This window comes from Silurus aristotelis, assembly GCF_946808225.1.
Source record: "Silurus aristotelis genome assembly, chromosome: 4".
In the NCBI taxonomy this organism is placed as follows: Eukaryota; Metazoa; Chordata; class Actinopteri; order Siluriformes; family Siluridae; genus Silurus; species Silurus aristotelis.
In genome coordinates, this window is record NC_139577.1 from 12,764,154 (window position 1) to 12,778,880 (window position 14,727).

The 14,727-nt window shown below is 33.7% G+C and overlaps 1 protein-coding gene across 1 annotated transcript; it reads left to right on the top strand.

The window, feature by feature from the left end:
• Positions 1 to 244: 244 nt before the first annotated feature.
• On the top strand, positions 245 to 3,934 carry six2a (SIX homeobox 2a). The gene is made up of 2 exons (XM_083540614.1): positions 245 to 1,176; positions 2,572 to 3,934. The coding sequence occupies exons 1-2, from the start codon at positions 617 to 619 to the stop codon at positions 2,903 to 2,905; spliced, it is 894 nt and encodes a 297-aa protein (XP_083396740.1). The 5' UTR covers positions 245 to 616; the 3' UTR covers positions 2,906 to 3,934.
• The last annotated feature ends 10,793 nt before the right edge of the window (positions 3,935 to 14,727 follow it).

Genomic DNA, 14,727 nt, shown 5'->3' on the forward strand with positions numbered 1-14,727 from the left:
GTGTAGAGCGCTCTTTGGTTACTTTAACTGTCCGTCAAACTCTGGGCTTGCAAAAAAAATAAAAAATCTAATATACTGAGAAAATCAAGGCTATTATTTCTATCGGTGGGCGGGTTTTAAATGAAGGGAATAATCAGTCAGCCAGTCCAGGGAGCCACCTCAAAGCATATCGGGTTACTTTGAATGACAGCGTAACCATGGCGAATAATTTGACTAAAACTATTGTCTTATCCTCGCCGTCCCTGGGTCGGATAACCAACCAATCAGAGTTCACACAATCGGTTTTCTTGCCAGCTTAGAATAATATTATTAAAACGACCGAGCAAGCTTCGTAGTCGGGAGAACGCTATGCTGAAACGGCACAGAAAAGACGGCGAGCTGCTCACTCCGGATGGGGAAACTTGCTCTCGTGTTTTTTAGATGGATATACTGCGTGTTACTCTCGCTTGAGTGGATCTGAAGTGTCGGGCCCCACTTTAATTCGGATTTTTTTTTCTTCTTCTTATAAGTCGATATTCGCAAACGTTGTGAAATCGTCTCGTTCATGGACTTCCAGCGCTTTCTGCTCGACAAGCGTTGTCCTTAACTCGGACGAAGCATTTCCCAGCGACGAACCATGTCTATGCTTCCGACTTTCGGCTTTACGCAAGAGCAAGTAGCGTGCGTGTGCGAAGTCCTGCAGCAGGGCGGCAACATCGAGCGCCTGGGACGGTTTCTGTGGTCGTTGCCCGCCTGCGAACATCTCCACAAGAACGAGAGTGTGCTCAAGGCCAAGGCCGTGGTCGCTTTCCACCGGGGAAACTTTAGAGAGCTATACAAAATCCTCGAGAGTCACCAGTTCTCGCCGCACAACCACCCGAAACTCCAGCAGCTGTGGCTCAAGGCGCATTACATCGAAGCGGAGAAGTTGCGCGGACGGCCGTTAGGAGCTGTGGGCAAGTACCGGGTGCGGAGGAAGTTCCCGCTGCCCAGGTCCATCTGGGATGGCGAGGAGACAAGCTACTGCTTTAAGGAGAAGAGTCGTAGCGTGCTGAGAGAGTGGTACACTCATAATCCGTATCCTTCACCACGGGAAAAGCGCGAGTTGGCCGAAGCCACCGGACTGACCACCACTCAGGTCAGCAACTGGTTCAAAAACAGGAGGCAACGCGACCGCGCGGCGGAGGCCAAAGAAAGGTAAAAAAAAAAGTACACTATTTTTTGAATAAGTGTCGAATATGTTACTGCTGAAAAACTTGGTAAAAAAAAAAAAAAAAAAAAAAAAAAAAAAAAAAGCGGTGAAATGTTGGGTAGATCTCTATATCTCAATAGTAGTGACTATTTTGGTTGTTTCTAACCTTTAACAGATTCACATTATTAAATGAGTTGAACGCATTGATTTGATCGAGTGTTGGAAGTTATTACGTTGGAAATGACAATAAATTTCTTATAATTTTTTCTAATCCAATTAATGTATATTATAAAGGCATAGGAGGTGGGTTGGCAAAAAGACTGTTTATTCGACCAACTTCTACCATTTTCATTTGTGATGGTTGTTATGTATTATATATTTATATTATTATTATTATTATTATTATTATTATTATTATTATTATTATTATTATTATTATTATTATTATAGTTATTATTATTATTATTATTATTAGTAGTAGTAGTAGTAGTATTTCCACTACTACTACTACTATGACAATAATAATAAAATATTAATAATGCTAATAACAAAAATAATAATCCCTGTTGACCATTGTATATGCCACTGTCAACTATTACTAAATCAAACTAAAATAAGAGAATTGAAATATTAACATTGAATGAATTTTTTCTTAAGTAATTTTAAAATAAAACTCTAACCGTTTAATTTTAAGCCAATTTAAAGAAAAATGCTGTATATCTTTTCACTGCTTATCACTCCATATTTAATTCGCCTGTAAGGTAATGAACATACAATCTCAGACAATAAATCTGTCATAGTAATTCAGACGCATTTATTGGCGTCGTTCACACACACGTATTGGTAGAACAAGATACCAACAATGAGTAATTAAATAATGTCGCTAGGCCTCATGTCTCAGTATATGTCATGTTTACCAGTCAAGTACGAACATGAATTTAAATTGCCCGAATGTGCAATTTTAATATTTTTTTTTATTATAATCTCTCAACTTCATTCCACTCAAAATACAGATCAGACAGTGTTCTTGTCTTCAGCATTACTGCACACATTATCTTATTAATTTTATCTCACATCCCTTATTATATCACCATCATTTTCAGTGGTGTTCATGTCTTGCCCCGTAACTGATTGTTTGGAAATATTTTTTTACTGAAATACTGAAATATGGAATCGTTGCAATTTACAGTAGGATAGTTTTTTTTACAGAGTGACTATGTTTTTAATTTCTGTATTGTTTTGTTTGTTTGCATTACACTTCATTGAACCATGAAATACATCATAATTGTATTAGTTTATGCAAAGACGTTTTCTGGAAAATGTCTAGATGTGCACACAAGTTAATGCTGTTTGTTTCAGTCTTCCTCATGCTTTTTTCTCCCCTTGTTTGATTTGTGCAGGGAAAACAACGAGAACTCCAACACGAACAGCCACAACGCACTCACGTCGTCCATGAACGGAAACAAGACGATGATGGGCAGCTCGGACGAGGACAAAACCCCCATCGGAACTCCAGATCACACGTCGTCGAGCCCCGCGCTGCTGCTTACCTCCGCCTCCGGTCTCCAACCTCTCCACGGCCTGGCTGCTCCGCCGGCGCCCAGCGCAGTACCCGTGCCAAGCGCCGTGAATGTAACAAGCGCGGACTCAATGCACCACCAACACCACCACCACAGCCTGCACGACACCATACTGAACCCTATGGCCTCCAACCTGGTCGATCTGGGCTCTTAAAACACACAGAAAAATGCTAAGAGCAGGACGCTTGTCGACTACAGACTTGTGGAGCAAAAAACACAGACAGGAAAGGTATTGGACAGAGGGAGTGAAATTGTGGATGATGTTTTGGATGGCCTACACTCAAAGCCAATAAGAGGGTCCTTGATGAGGTATTTTTTTCTAGAATGTAGTATGCTCAAAGCCACGGAAATACAAGGTCTTAATTCTTGTTTTCGACGTCGTTATTCCTTCAGATTTCGACACAAGCGTGACTTCTCGGTCATATACCCCATTTGTTTACATGTCTGCTATTTTTTAAAAGGCCATAGTAAGTTTCCTTTTGATGGGGTGCCGTCATATGAAGTGTTTTATTACCAGCACAGCGATTATTAAGCTTAGCTTATTTCCATTTGTATTTTTTTTTTTTTTTTTTTTTTTTTTTTTTGGAAAGTGACTGCATGTAAAACTTTGCGATCAAGTAATAAAATATAAGCCCAATCCCATCATAGTTTCATATACCCTTTACAATAAAAGCTAATGTGCATTTATTGAGAACGGTATGTGTTTTAATGCTTTTGTTTGCATATGCAATGCTTCCATGTTTGGCACTGTAGGCTATTGCCTTCATGCAGGATACGCAACATGATTCTGATCATCTTGTTCAAATAAAAAAGCGATATTAATTATAAATAACATCCCCCCCCACACCCCCCACCGCCGAACAAACTTAAAAACATTATATTTAATGGATTTGGGTAGCTATACTTTTTATGCCAGTGAGGACTAAGTATGAATTCAGTGTGCAAATAGGCATGCAGAGGTGATTTCTGGTGTGTTCCTGACCAAACTGGATTTTCTTTGAGTAATCTGTGCATCTTGGCTGATCATAGATTAATACTATGGATGCATTCAGTTTTGTTAACACGCCTAATTAAACTTGTACAAGCGGAAGTTCTACCATCACACAATGCTCCTGACAGTTATAGTTCACTTTACGCTGTGTCGGTATATTCACAATAGGTGTGAGACTTTAATAGCCTTAAACACTTATATATTAGATTTGCACGCTATCTAAAAACGGTATTTATTTATTTTTTCTTTCCCCAAACATGCACTTGGCACGAGCATACCATTTCATTGAAAATCGCTGTTTATAAGAAAGGGCTCGTGTGTGATACTTGCATATATTTTTTAAGTCAATCTATTTTACACAGTAAATATATTTTTAAATGTACATAAATACATGAGGCGTGAGAATTTGCAGGATACAGGGTCAGGAAAGCCTTTTATTAAAAATATAAAATTAAGCTTTTTTTTAAAGCTATTGTAAAATTTTCTATTGCTGTGAAAGTCTACGATTATTTGTACAATAAAGTACAAGCTAAACGTTTTTTTTTTTTTTTTTTTTTTTAATAAAGCACATTTAACACAACAGAAGTGCTTTACACTATTAAGGCATGTCGTATGCGAAGACAAGGTCAAAAATATCACAGTTACTTAGAAAAAAAACAACACCGTAAATCTAGTTTTATTTTTTAAAATCAATAAGCTCATTTTAAGAAAAGAGTGTATGTGTTGAGAGTCTGAGTGTTGCATGGAAAAGGCATTAATCTTTTTTTCTGAATTTATTACTTAGAATAAGTACATTGTTCTTGGTCATGTCACGTGATTTTTTTTAGACTTTTTTTTAAAATTCGTTCTTGATTTTAATGCAAGATACAATATACCAAATGCTGATCATTCGTGTAGTAAATGTGTTGTGTTTTCTTCGTTCTTGTACTGGTTGAACAGTTGGCCAATGCACTGCAGGGTTGTTTGCATTTTATACCTTCTAGGCACCATTTTGTTTGCAGGTGCGTTTCTTTGTTCGATTCAAGGCGCCTAAATAGCACAAGACTTTACTAGACCATTCGTGACACGAACATTTTTCTTTTCTCTTCTTTTTTTTTTATACAAATAGCGAGCAATTATTCCTCTTCTATATGTGCCAAGTGAAATTTGGAAACAAGGTTTAGGCTCCTTAACTTCTCGTTCCTATTGCAAGCGATATACAGATAATGTTTAGCCTTCAATAATAACTTATGAGATACTGAAGAAACATCATCCAACAGATCTTCAAGCTCCTCTGAGAACCTAAAATATCCTTAAAGATCCTTTGCAATTAGCTGATGAGTTAAATAACATAAAAAGGTTTTGACACCCATTTACATAATATATGATATATAATTAATTTGTATTATCCTTTATTTGGTAATGGCTGTAAAATCACTTTTGTTTTTAAAAAGCTAAACATGTACTCTTAACCCCTTTATCCATTTGTTCACTTGGCTGTAATTTGCGTATTTTCCTAATTGCAGGAATTTATTTCGTATTTTAACAACAGCTTCGGTGCCAGACATTGTCTGGGCTTTTGTAAATGCTATTTAGGGGGAAACGAACACAGACTACCCCAGATACCCAACAGAGAACCAAACAGCCCTGGCCATTTGCACTCCTCAGATGGAGATCCCTCCATCGCTGGAATATTTGTTTTCTTTCTAAGGATACCAAGAGTATCTACAAGCAAGCTTTATACACAGCAGTGATAATAAAAAATATGCATGCATTACATTATCAGTGTGAAACTGCTCAATCATACGTAAATGATAATAAGCAATATAGGTTTAAAAAAAATAGAAGGGGACAAGTATTTCTAACATTTTTATATAATCAGTGTGATAATGAACTCACTTTTATGGATCGTTAGGTGTAATATAATGAGTTTAAAGCTAATTTCTCAGTCCTTATGTCCTCATGCTTTAAAAATGATTACGCCTATAATTATTTGTGCCCGGACTTATTTTGCCATAAAATGCCAAGCTATAAGGTTTATATTTAAAAATCCAGTTAGGAAAATAGTTTTCAACGTTTATATGACAGAACACTGTTTCATTATTTTCCGTCCATTTATTTATTATATGTTTTTTTTTTTTTGCACTAAATTGTTTATGTGCAACTCATCAAGAAGTCGTGATAATATTTTAGGCTTGTAGCAATGATTGATTATAATCCTAAAGCTAACTTTTTGCTAAAGCCTTAGGGGTTAAATAAACACAATGCACATTACATGGGACTACTAATCATAATGAACAGACCAGTTGACAAATTTTCACAGCTGAAAAACATGATTTATGAATTTTACCCGCAAGCTATCCGACTGATGGCTGAGAAAATTAACAGAGTTATTTTTTATTTTTAGGTTTTAAGATAGCACTTTCTAATCGAGAGAAATTGTTTTGAAATATTTTTGAATATTTTCAGATTCAGCTATTTAATGCAGTGTTCTGTTCTAATTTTCAGTAATCAGCGCATATCTTATATTAATTGATAATACAAAATTACATCTTAATATCCAACATTCATAGACAGATGTTCCCCAGCTAGAAATGAACATCAAATTAATAAATGTAACATTTACTGTTCTCCAAAACAGTTAAAATTTTGTTTGCATATGTATACATCTACTACTTTTTGTGGCTTTTTAAGTCAAAGTGAAAAACACATGTCCAGAACCCTTTGCTTGTGTAATTAGCATAGTCTGATTAGTTTATTCTTATTATTTTTACGAGTCACATACTATATGAGTTACCGATTCTAATTTTGTACAATATGAAAAATGTAGTTGTATTGCAAGTGTTAAATAATAGCAAACAAATAATAAATTGCATCTAGCTGGGCCAAAGGGAAAAGCATGTTAGACTGAAGCCCAGAAATGGTTATCGTTATGAAAATAAGTTTAAAAACAAGAATATATTAGTACATGATAGAAAGATCTGTTTATTTATTGCACTGGTTCTTATATATTTTTTCTAGTCTTTTTCCATTTTCTTAAAAAAATCTTTTTTCTTTCATATTCTTCTTTTTTCTTGACTTCTCAATATCTAAGCAAAGTTAAACCATCATGTTTTTTTCCAGCTTATCCATGACTGTTTTTGTACCATGTGCAACTTATTTACTGTCTAAAGTGCAGCCTCATTAGCCATCATTGGTGGCGTTCAGTGCAGTGGAATGGAGTTCGGAGTACAAAGAAGACAAAAAGTCGTTAAAAATAACATTCTGGAAGTCATCAACACCCTCTGGTGACTGATTTCCAGGTTGCCAAGTTAAATGGAACTGAGGGACCGAGGCAGGAAGCTGACTTTAGCACTACAACATCATATTGCTCCCTTTAATAAACTACAGACAATTGCAAACATTTTAAACGTCTAAAAACTAAAAGTATAAAACCCAGATATATATATATGTGTATATTTACAGGACGCAGAGCAAAAGTGTTCAAACTCTCGGCTATCTGCATTTAAACTTCAGTGTGAGGTAATTAACAGGGTCAGTGGCGGTATTACGCCCTCAAGTGGATTATTGAGGTACAGGTAAGTTGACATTTTTAAAACTTTAACAAAAACTTTTACAAAAGTGTTTACCAGAAATGGGACGTAACGAAGTACTTGGTATCAGTACTTTAATTTACTGTTTATTTTTTGCTTTTTGCTTTTACTCATTACATTTTTTTACACAAATACATGTACTTTCTACTTCTTACATTTTCACACCCTACTCGATACTTTGAGTTTTAATCTATTTGGTGACATGATCAATATTTTTCCTTCTCAGTGCACACCGTTTTCAGCCTATCAACCTATTTCTTGTCATTGTGCGACTTTTACAACCAACCACTGGTATACACTTTACTGGCGATCACGCACCACAGATGTAGCTAGCCTGCAAAGCTAACAACAAGCAAGGCAGAAGATAACAAGAAGTATAGCTAACATGGGTATGACAGAGGGAGTCAACGATGCACAGAGACATTCCTGATCGCCATCATCTTTTCTCTGATTGTGTTCTATATGCTGGTTGTTCCGTCTGGATAAAATTATTAGGTAACAAAATATGAAATTCTTTTGTATTAATTAGGGCTGTCAATATCAATGCTTTAATAATGCATTAACACAAATTAATTTTGATGCCACTAATTAATTCACATTTCTGTGACCATTTTTGTTAAAAATATAAATAAATAAGTATAAAAAATGCTAAATAAAAAAGAACCTTAAACGCAACACATTAATCCACAACGTCCATTCTTTACTCAGATATAAAAAAAAATGTCAGTTGGTCACTAAACATTGCCTTCACAGACAATTTCAGCATTGACCTCTCCTCAGCTGAGGGAAAGCAACCGGAACCACAACATAATTCTTAAAGGAGCCATGTATCATATTTAACAATTAAAACAACAAAAAAAGGGACATATGGAAAAACATATAACTGTAGAAACATGACATCTGGAATAAAATTAAAATAATTAATAACGAAGGAAAAGATTTTGAGTAAAAGTTATATATTTATAACGTCTGTTACAATTAGTTAGTGTATTAACAACATGAAAAGTATTAATTTAGGGTGCATTTAGAACAGATGAGATTAATATTTTAAGCGATTCACAGCCCTAGTATTAATATATTAATATGGTCCAGTTATCAATGTGACACTAAAACAGGTAGTAGTACTTTTTACATAAGTATATGTCAGGGCCCAAACTTCTTTTCTTTAACTTGAGTAAAAAATTGCCAGTACTTCAACTTTTACCAGAGTTTTTTAAAACACGAGTATCTGTAGTACCGATTGAGTAAAGGATGTGTATACTTTTGCCATCTCTGGTGTTTACATATCTATATATACTATTATTACCATCATTACTACCACCAACACCACTACTATTACTACTACTACTACTACTACTACTACACACACACACACACACACACACACACACACACACACACACACACACACACACACACACGCACAAACACAAGCTAACACTGATGACTTATGTCACTACATATTTCAGAAATGCAGAGGTTGACTATGGTAAAATGAAATAATATTTGATATCTGATATATTGACATGAATAAAAAACATATGCTTCAACATTACCAACAACAACAACTTTATTATTATTAATAACAATAATAATAATAATAATAATAATAATAATAATAATAAGTAGTAGTATTTTGTTAGCAGTATTGAAAATTTTGTGTTGAATAATTTTATTTCATAATTACCACAATATTATGATTTTACATTACAATTATTACAAGTAGTTAATTACTTATTATTAAAAGTAAGTTATTATATCAGGGACAGACTTGCTTATAAAGAACATATTTACTTTTAATTACCACGTTATCTGTGTAAAGCTGCTTTGAGACAATTTTCATTGTTAAAAGCACTATACAAAAAAAATGAATTAAATTGAATTACTGTACTTAATAAATTAATGTAGCCAAGAATTCAGATGAGGGATCAAGAGTTCTCTTCTTAGAGATTGAATCTAATGGTGCACTTTTCAGTCCTTTTTCATTTGAAAACCAGTGTAGATGATATAAAATGGATTTAAGCTGTTGTGCTGTACATGCTGCATAGTAATTGCCCTAATGCCACGTAGTTTGTAAGTACAATAAGCAATATACTGAGCTGTTATCCTGTTTTACACACACACACACAAACACAAACACACCTAAAGCCAGAAAGAATGACGTAAAATTTGTACATTGACATATTGAATTAGACACAATAATGAACTATAATTAAAAGAATTTCCTCTCTTATTTAAGTCTCAGGTGCAAAATATGTTCACGCTTGCTTATGACCAAGTTTCATCTTGGCACCTCATATTGCATGCCCCTTATGTATCTGAGACAATGATCTTAAATGAGTAAAACATAAGGAGTTTTGCTGAATTTCCGAGTAGATTTTTACGGTGGACGTTTTTTGTGTTGTATATGTTCAAATACACTAAATAAACCTTAAATACTAAATATGTATTACAAATCCATTTAATGTTACTTATGATAACAATGTCATAAATTCAGTATTCATTTGAATTGAAAGTATTCATTTTTACGGCTCTAACCTCTTATGAGCCTGCTCCTTCATCCCTGTCATTTTCCTTTAGCTTTGCTCTCCCTCTCTCCCAGCCTGGATTTGTTTGAACTGGCAAAATCTTCTTACTTGACTGAAACTTCAGCACAGCTGCTGTCTCGTTTTATGTTTACCCATCTACAGTTTGAAGAAGCAAAAGAGGGGAACATGCTTTTAGTCAACATTATGTAACCTGAAACCTGCTTAAACTCTTTTAATCTTATGTAGTGCTTAAAGTAATAATCTGAAACATTAGTTATTCCCTAAGTGGGTCTTTATTCTAAATTTGCATGCACTCTTAATTCAAACGGGCAGAGGCTGCTAAGTTCACCTTTTGCTTGAGTGTAAAAGTTATTTAGTTAATTACATGTATTGTAATATATTGTATAGCCTTATATCCTATAGCCAATAGGAAAAAAATGGATGTGTGGCAAGAAAACACAATCTCTCTCTATCTTTGTCTCTGTCTCTTTCTCTCTTTCTCTTTCTTAAACATACTCCTGAAGTACCAGCGACCATTGTTTCTGTCCCTTTTCTATCCTCGGATCTGCCTGGTTCATCCCGGTGCCCTGCCTCTGGATGGGGTTCTCTTAGAGTGGAGGCCACTCTGTGCAGCTGTGGTGGTTTTGCATTAATGGCCTGGAATCCATGAGATTATGGTGCAACAAGGGAGTTTGAGGATGAATTTGTACAGAAATTGCATTTACTGTAATCAACTATCACTGCACACCTCAACAGCAATGAACTGTAGTAAACGGACATTCATGCCATCCAGATGAGGATGGGTTCCCTCTTGAGTCTGGTTGCTCTCAAGGTTTCTTCGTTAGGCCATTTCAGGGTGTTTTCCTTGCCACAGTCACCACTGGCTTGCTCATTAGGGACAAATGTACAATTATAAGGAACAAACTTGTATATTCTTTAGTAACATTTTATCGGTGTATAGCGGCTTTATAACTATGTCCATTGTTAAAAACAATTAGACAATTAGAAATGAATGGACTTGCACATTAAATGGGAAAACACACATATTTGTAGTTTTTTCTGTATTTCTATTATCCTTTCAATTTACAAAAACATTTAGTTCTTGTAGCATTTAGTTATTTCACCCATATTATGACCCATATTATGACCATTGACTGTTGTATCTGTTATCCTAAAACTTTGGTGTTACATTTGCTCCTTGATGCTGTATTTATAGCTAAATATTGTGATTTGCAACTTATTTATTCATTCATTCATTCATTCATTCATTCATTCATTCATTCATTTGTTCATTTATTCATTCATCTTCATGTGGTGGATCCAGAGCCTAATCAGAAATGGTAAAACAGGAATAAGAAAACAGCACCCTTCCTACACTAAACACAACCAGTATGCAAACAAATCAATTACGAATAAACGTAAAAAATATGCATGCTTCTGGACAAAAAAGAAACTGCTAGTAGGAGGAATCCAAATTTTGTTTATCCAACTTTTACATTACATTACATTTATGGCATTTATAGCAAATAAATATACAATGTCATACACACACTTGCAACCCAGATGGAACAGAAAATGACATTTACTAGTGAAGCGAAAGTGTCGTGTTAATGACAGTACCAGTTTGGACTTATCTTCTCCTTCAGTGTTTTTTCTTTCTTTTTCAACAACATACATTAAAACTGAAGACATCCACACTATGACAGAACACATATGGAATTATCAAAATCAGAATCAAAGTCAAAATGAGACAGAGCTTTATTGCCAAGTATGTTTACACTTACAAGGAATTTGTTTTGGTGAGAGAAGCTTCCAGTTGCACATTTTCTTAAGTAAAGAATTATGTAATAAACAGAAAAAGTGTTAAGCAACCCAGAATATGTTATATATTTAGATTGTCCAAAGTATCTACATTAGTATATACATTTAGTTATATATACATTTATATATATATATATATATATATATATATGTATTATAAGAATACAAAACTGATCTATTATAACACAATTATCAGCACATATAGCTGTTTTTGTGAGATTAAAAAAAAAACTGGAAAAAAGAAGAATGTTAAAAATAGCCTACAGGATTCACATGTGATAGTCCTTTGAAACACAAGATCAAGTAATTAAATGGATAGAATCAGGTGTGGCTCCTGCTAGCTTGGAATAAAAACCTGCATCCACACTGGGCAATTAAAGATAGGATTGCAGGAAAACATATACACACATCCCTGATGGAGTCTGTAAATGTAATTGTTTGAGTATGTAAAAGGTAAAAGTTTGTTTAACACATGATGGTATTGCAACATAACTTTGGAAAGTAGACAGTATTTGTTACAGCAAAATAATTTTTTATGTAAAAGTTTGCAATAAAAGTTTTTATGTTTACTGTTGCTATTTAATTAATATTTCCGATAATTGTATATTGAATAGAACCTTTTTACTGTATACATTTTGCAAAATGATTTACTTACAAAGTTTTCAAGTTTTAAAATTTTAAGTTCAACTTGACTCCAATTAGTGTGAAATGCAGAAATGTTTTTGATGCAACCAGGTGTCATCAGAAATGACTTCATTAACCAAATGTAATTGACCTGTTTCACATATAAAAACACCTGTTCCAGAACATCTCAGTCCCTTTAAGATATATAAATACCCAAAATGTCCTAAAATTAAATCATACTGCAAGTACATGAAAAATACATTATTTGAAAAAATATATATACAATAATAAGCATATCAGACCATGACCCAGCCTAAAGTAGGCTTACCACCAAATGTCAGGTAAAAGAAGGCACCAATCAGAGCAGCAACCAAGAAATCAAAGGCAACTGAGCATGATGCTTTCACCACCACCACCACCATTTAATTCCATTAGCTTTTTTAATTACTATTTTAATAATTGGATATTAAATATTTTGGTTTGTGTGTTGAATCTAGTTAAAATAGCCTCACTCTATCAGTTAGAGCATAAAATCATGTCCGATTAAAATTTGTTAATTTTATTAAATTTGTTTATTTGTATTTAGGAGGCTTTTGGGTATCTAACTAGTCTACCTATGATTCATATTTGGTAAACATACTTTGTTTCACTCGCACTGAAAAACGAAAAAGAAAGTAGAGCTTATTAATAAGGTAATTTTTACCTTAAGGTAACATTAATGTAAATACGTAAATATAAATATACAGTAAGATGGCCAGCAGGGGGCTCTCTTAACTCAGAAAACATAACAGCTTTGTGGATGTGCAGTTTTGTATAGTACATCTTATTGCTACTGTGGTTTCCAATAGCTCTGAGGATTTTACAAGCACTGTCTTGTTATGTCAACAAATAAGATATGAATTTCTATATATGTCAATATATAGGATTACAGCAGACGGCAAATGAAATCAGTGACTGTATGTATAAATGGACAACATATGCTGTTTACTCCATATTCCCATGAAACTTGTATAAATACATGCATATAGTACTGTGTTTTATATATGTATGTATAAAGTACTGTATATAGATTTGACTATTTTAGGATTTTGTCATAAGTAATACTATTGGCTTACTGATATGAACAATCCATCATGTTAATGAATTATATGTAGTTTTTGTAATGTATTAGATGAAAATAGTCAACATTTACAATGTTTACACCCAACAAGAAAAAAAAAATGCATTAATGCCTACAACTCTTTAAATGTCTAAATGTGTGTGTTTAAAAAAAAGAGTAAATTGAGTGTTAGCTATATGGCCATACACTAAATAGAAAATGGTGATGATATTTAGCTAGTGTTATCAGCTTTGATTTATATCACATTCAGTCATGTTGATTTGGTAGCTATAATGTCAGTAAAATGTGTTTGCTTAGCTTCAAAATGAGCATCATTTTAAACAATATATTAGAGATATATTAGACTAATGTAAAGCAGAACGAGACATGTTGCAGCTACAAACTCTCTGTGATTAAAACAAGCATTGGAAATTGCTCCAATCACCTCATAAACCATTCCCTTTTAATTGTAATCAAATGACCTATAAAATGCAATCGACAGAACACTATACATAAAAATATACTGTGGAGATATTTACGATGTAATTTCGGATGGAAATGAGTGAGGTTAAATGTTGTACTACAGTCAGCCGTTAGAGGGCGATCATTTGGTTTCACTTTATTAAATTAACAACCTACTGATTCAGAATGACAGATTGAGGGTGAATTGGGTACACAATTTAGCATAGAAAAAAAGTGTCCTGGTTAAAAAAAAAAAAAAAAAGAACTGTCAATAGAAGGTATCACGGTAGTCGAACATTAGGCCAAAAAGTCAATATAGATTTGTTTGCAAATAAATAGTTAACTCAAAATCCAAATGTACATTTATTAAGCTACTAACCTAATGTTAAGCTTCACAAAATCCTCATTTACAAGTTTATACATTATTAACTCTTTAAACTATTTAAGTAATATTTAGCTCTTTTGTTTGATTGTTTTGTCACTTTCGTTTATTTGCTTGCCTTTTTAGATGTTCAATCACGGGCTTGCATTTGTTCTCTCACAGAGCTTACATGGAGTTATTGTTACACATAGTGGTCAAAACTGGGAACTACAACAAACAGGATACGATGCCAACAAAATGGTTAATTGAACTGCCACAATGAGATGGCAAAAAAAAAAAATAAATAAATAAATAAATAAATACATACATACATACATACATACATACATAAATACATAAATAAATCATAAATCAAGTCACATGGTAAGTGAAACTTAAAAAAAATAATAATAATTACTTAATGTCAGATATTTTGTGTCCTTTTTTAGATAGTAAAAAGGTGCAATCGCTGGTTAATGATACTACCTCAACCATAGCTGAAAAGGTCCATTTACTGA

What these genes read in the sequence shown, in the direction of transcription:
- six2a (XM_083540614.1), top strand. Translation starts at nt 617, where the DNA reads ATGTCTATGCTTCCGACTTTCGGCTTTACGCAAGAGCAAGTAGCGTGC. An exon ending in GCGGCGGAGGCCAAAGAAAG is followed by an intron (nt 1,177 to 2,571) that starts GTAAAAAAAAAA and finishes TGATTTGTGCAG; the next exon opens with GGAAAACAACGAGAACTCCA.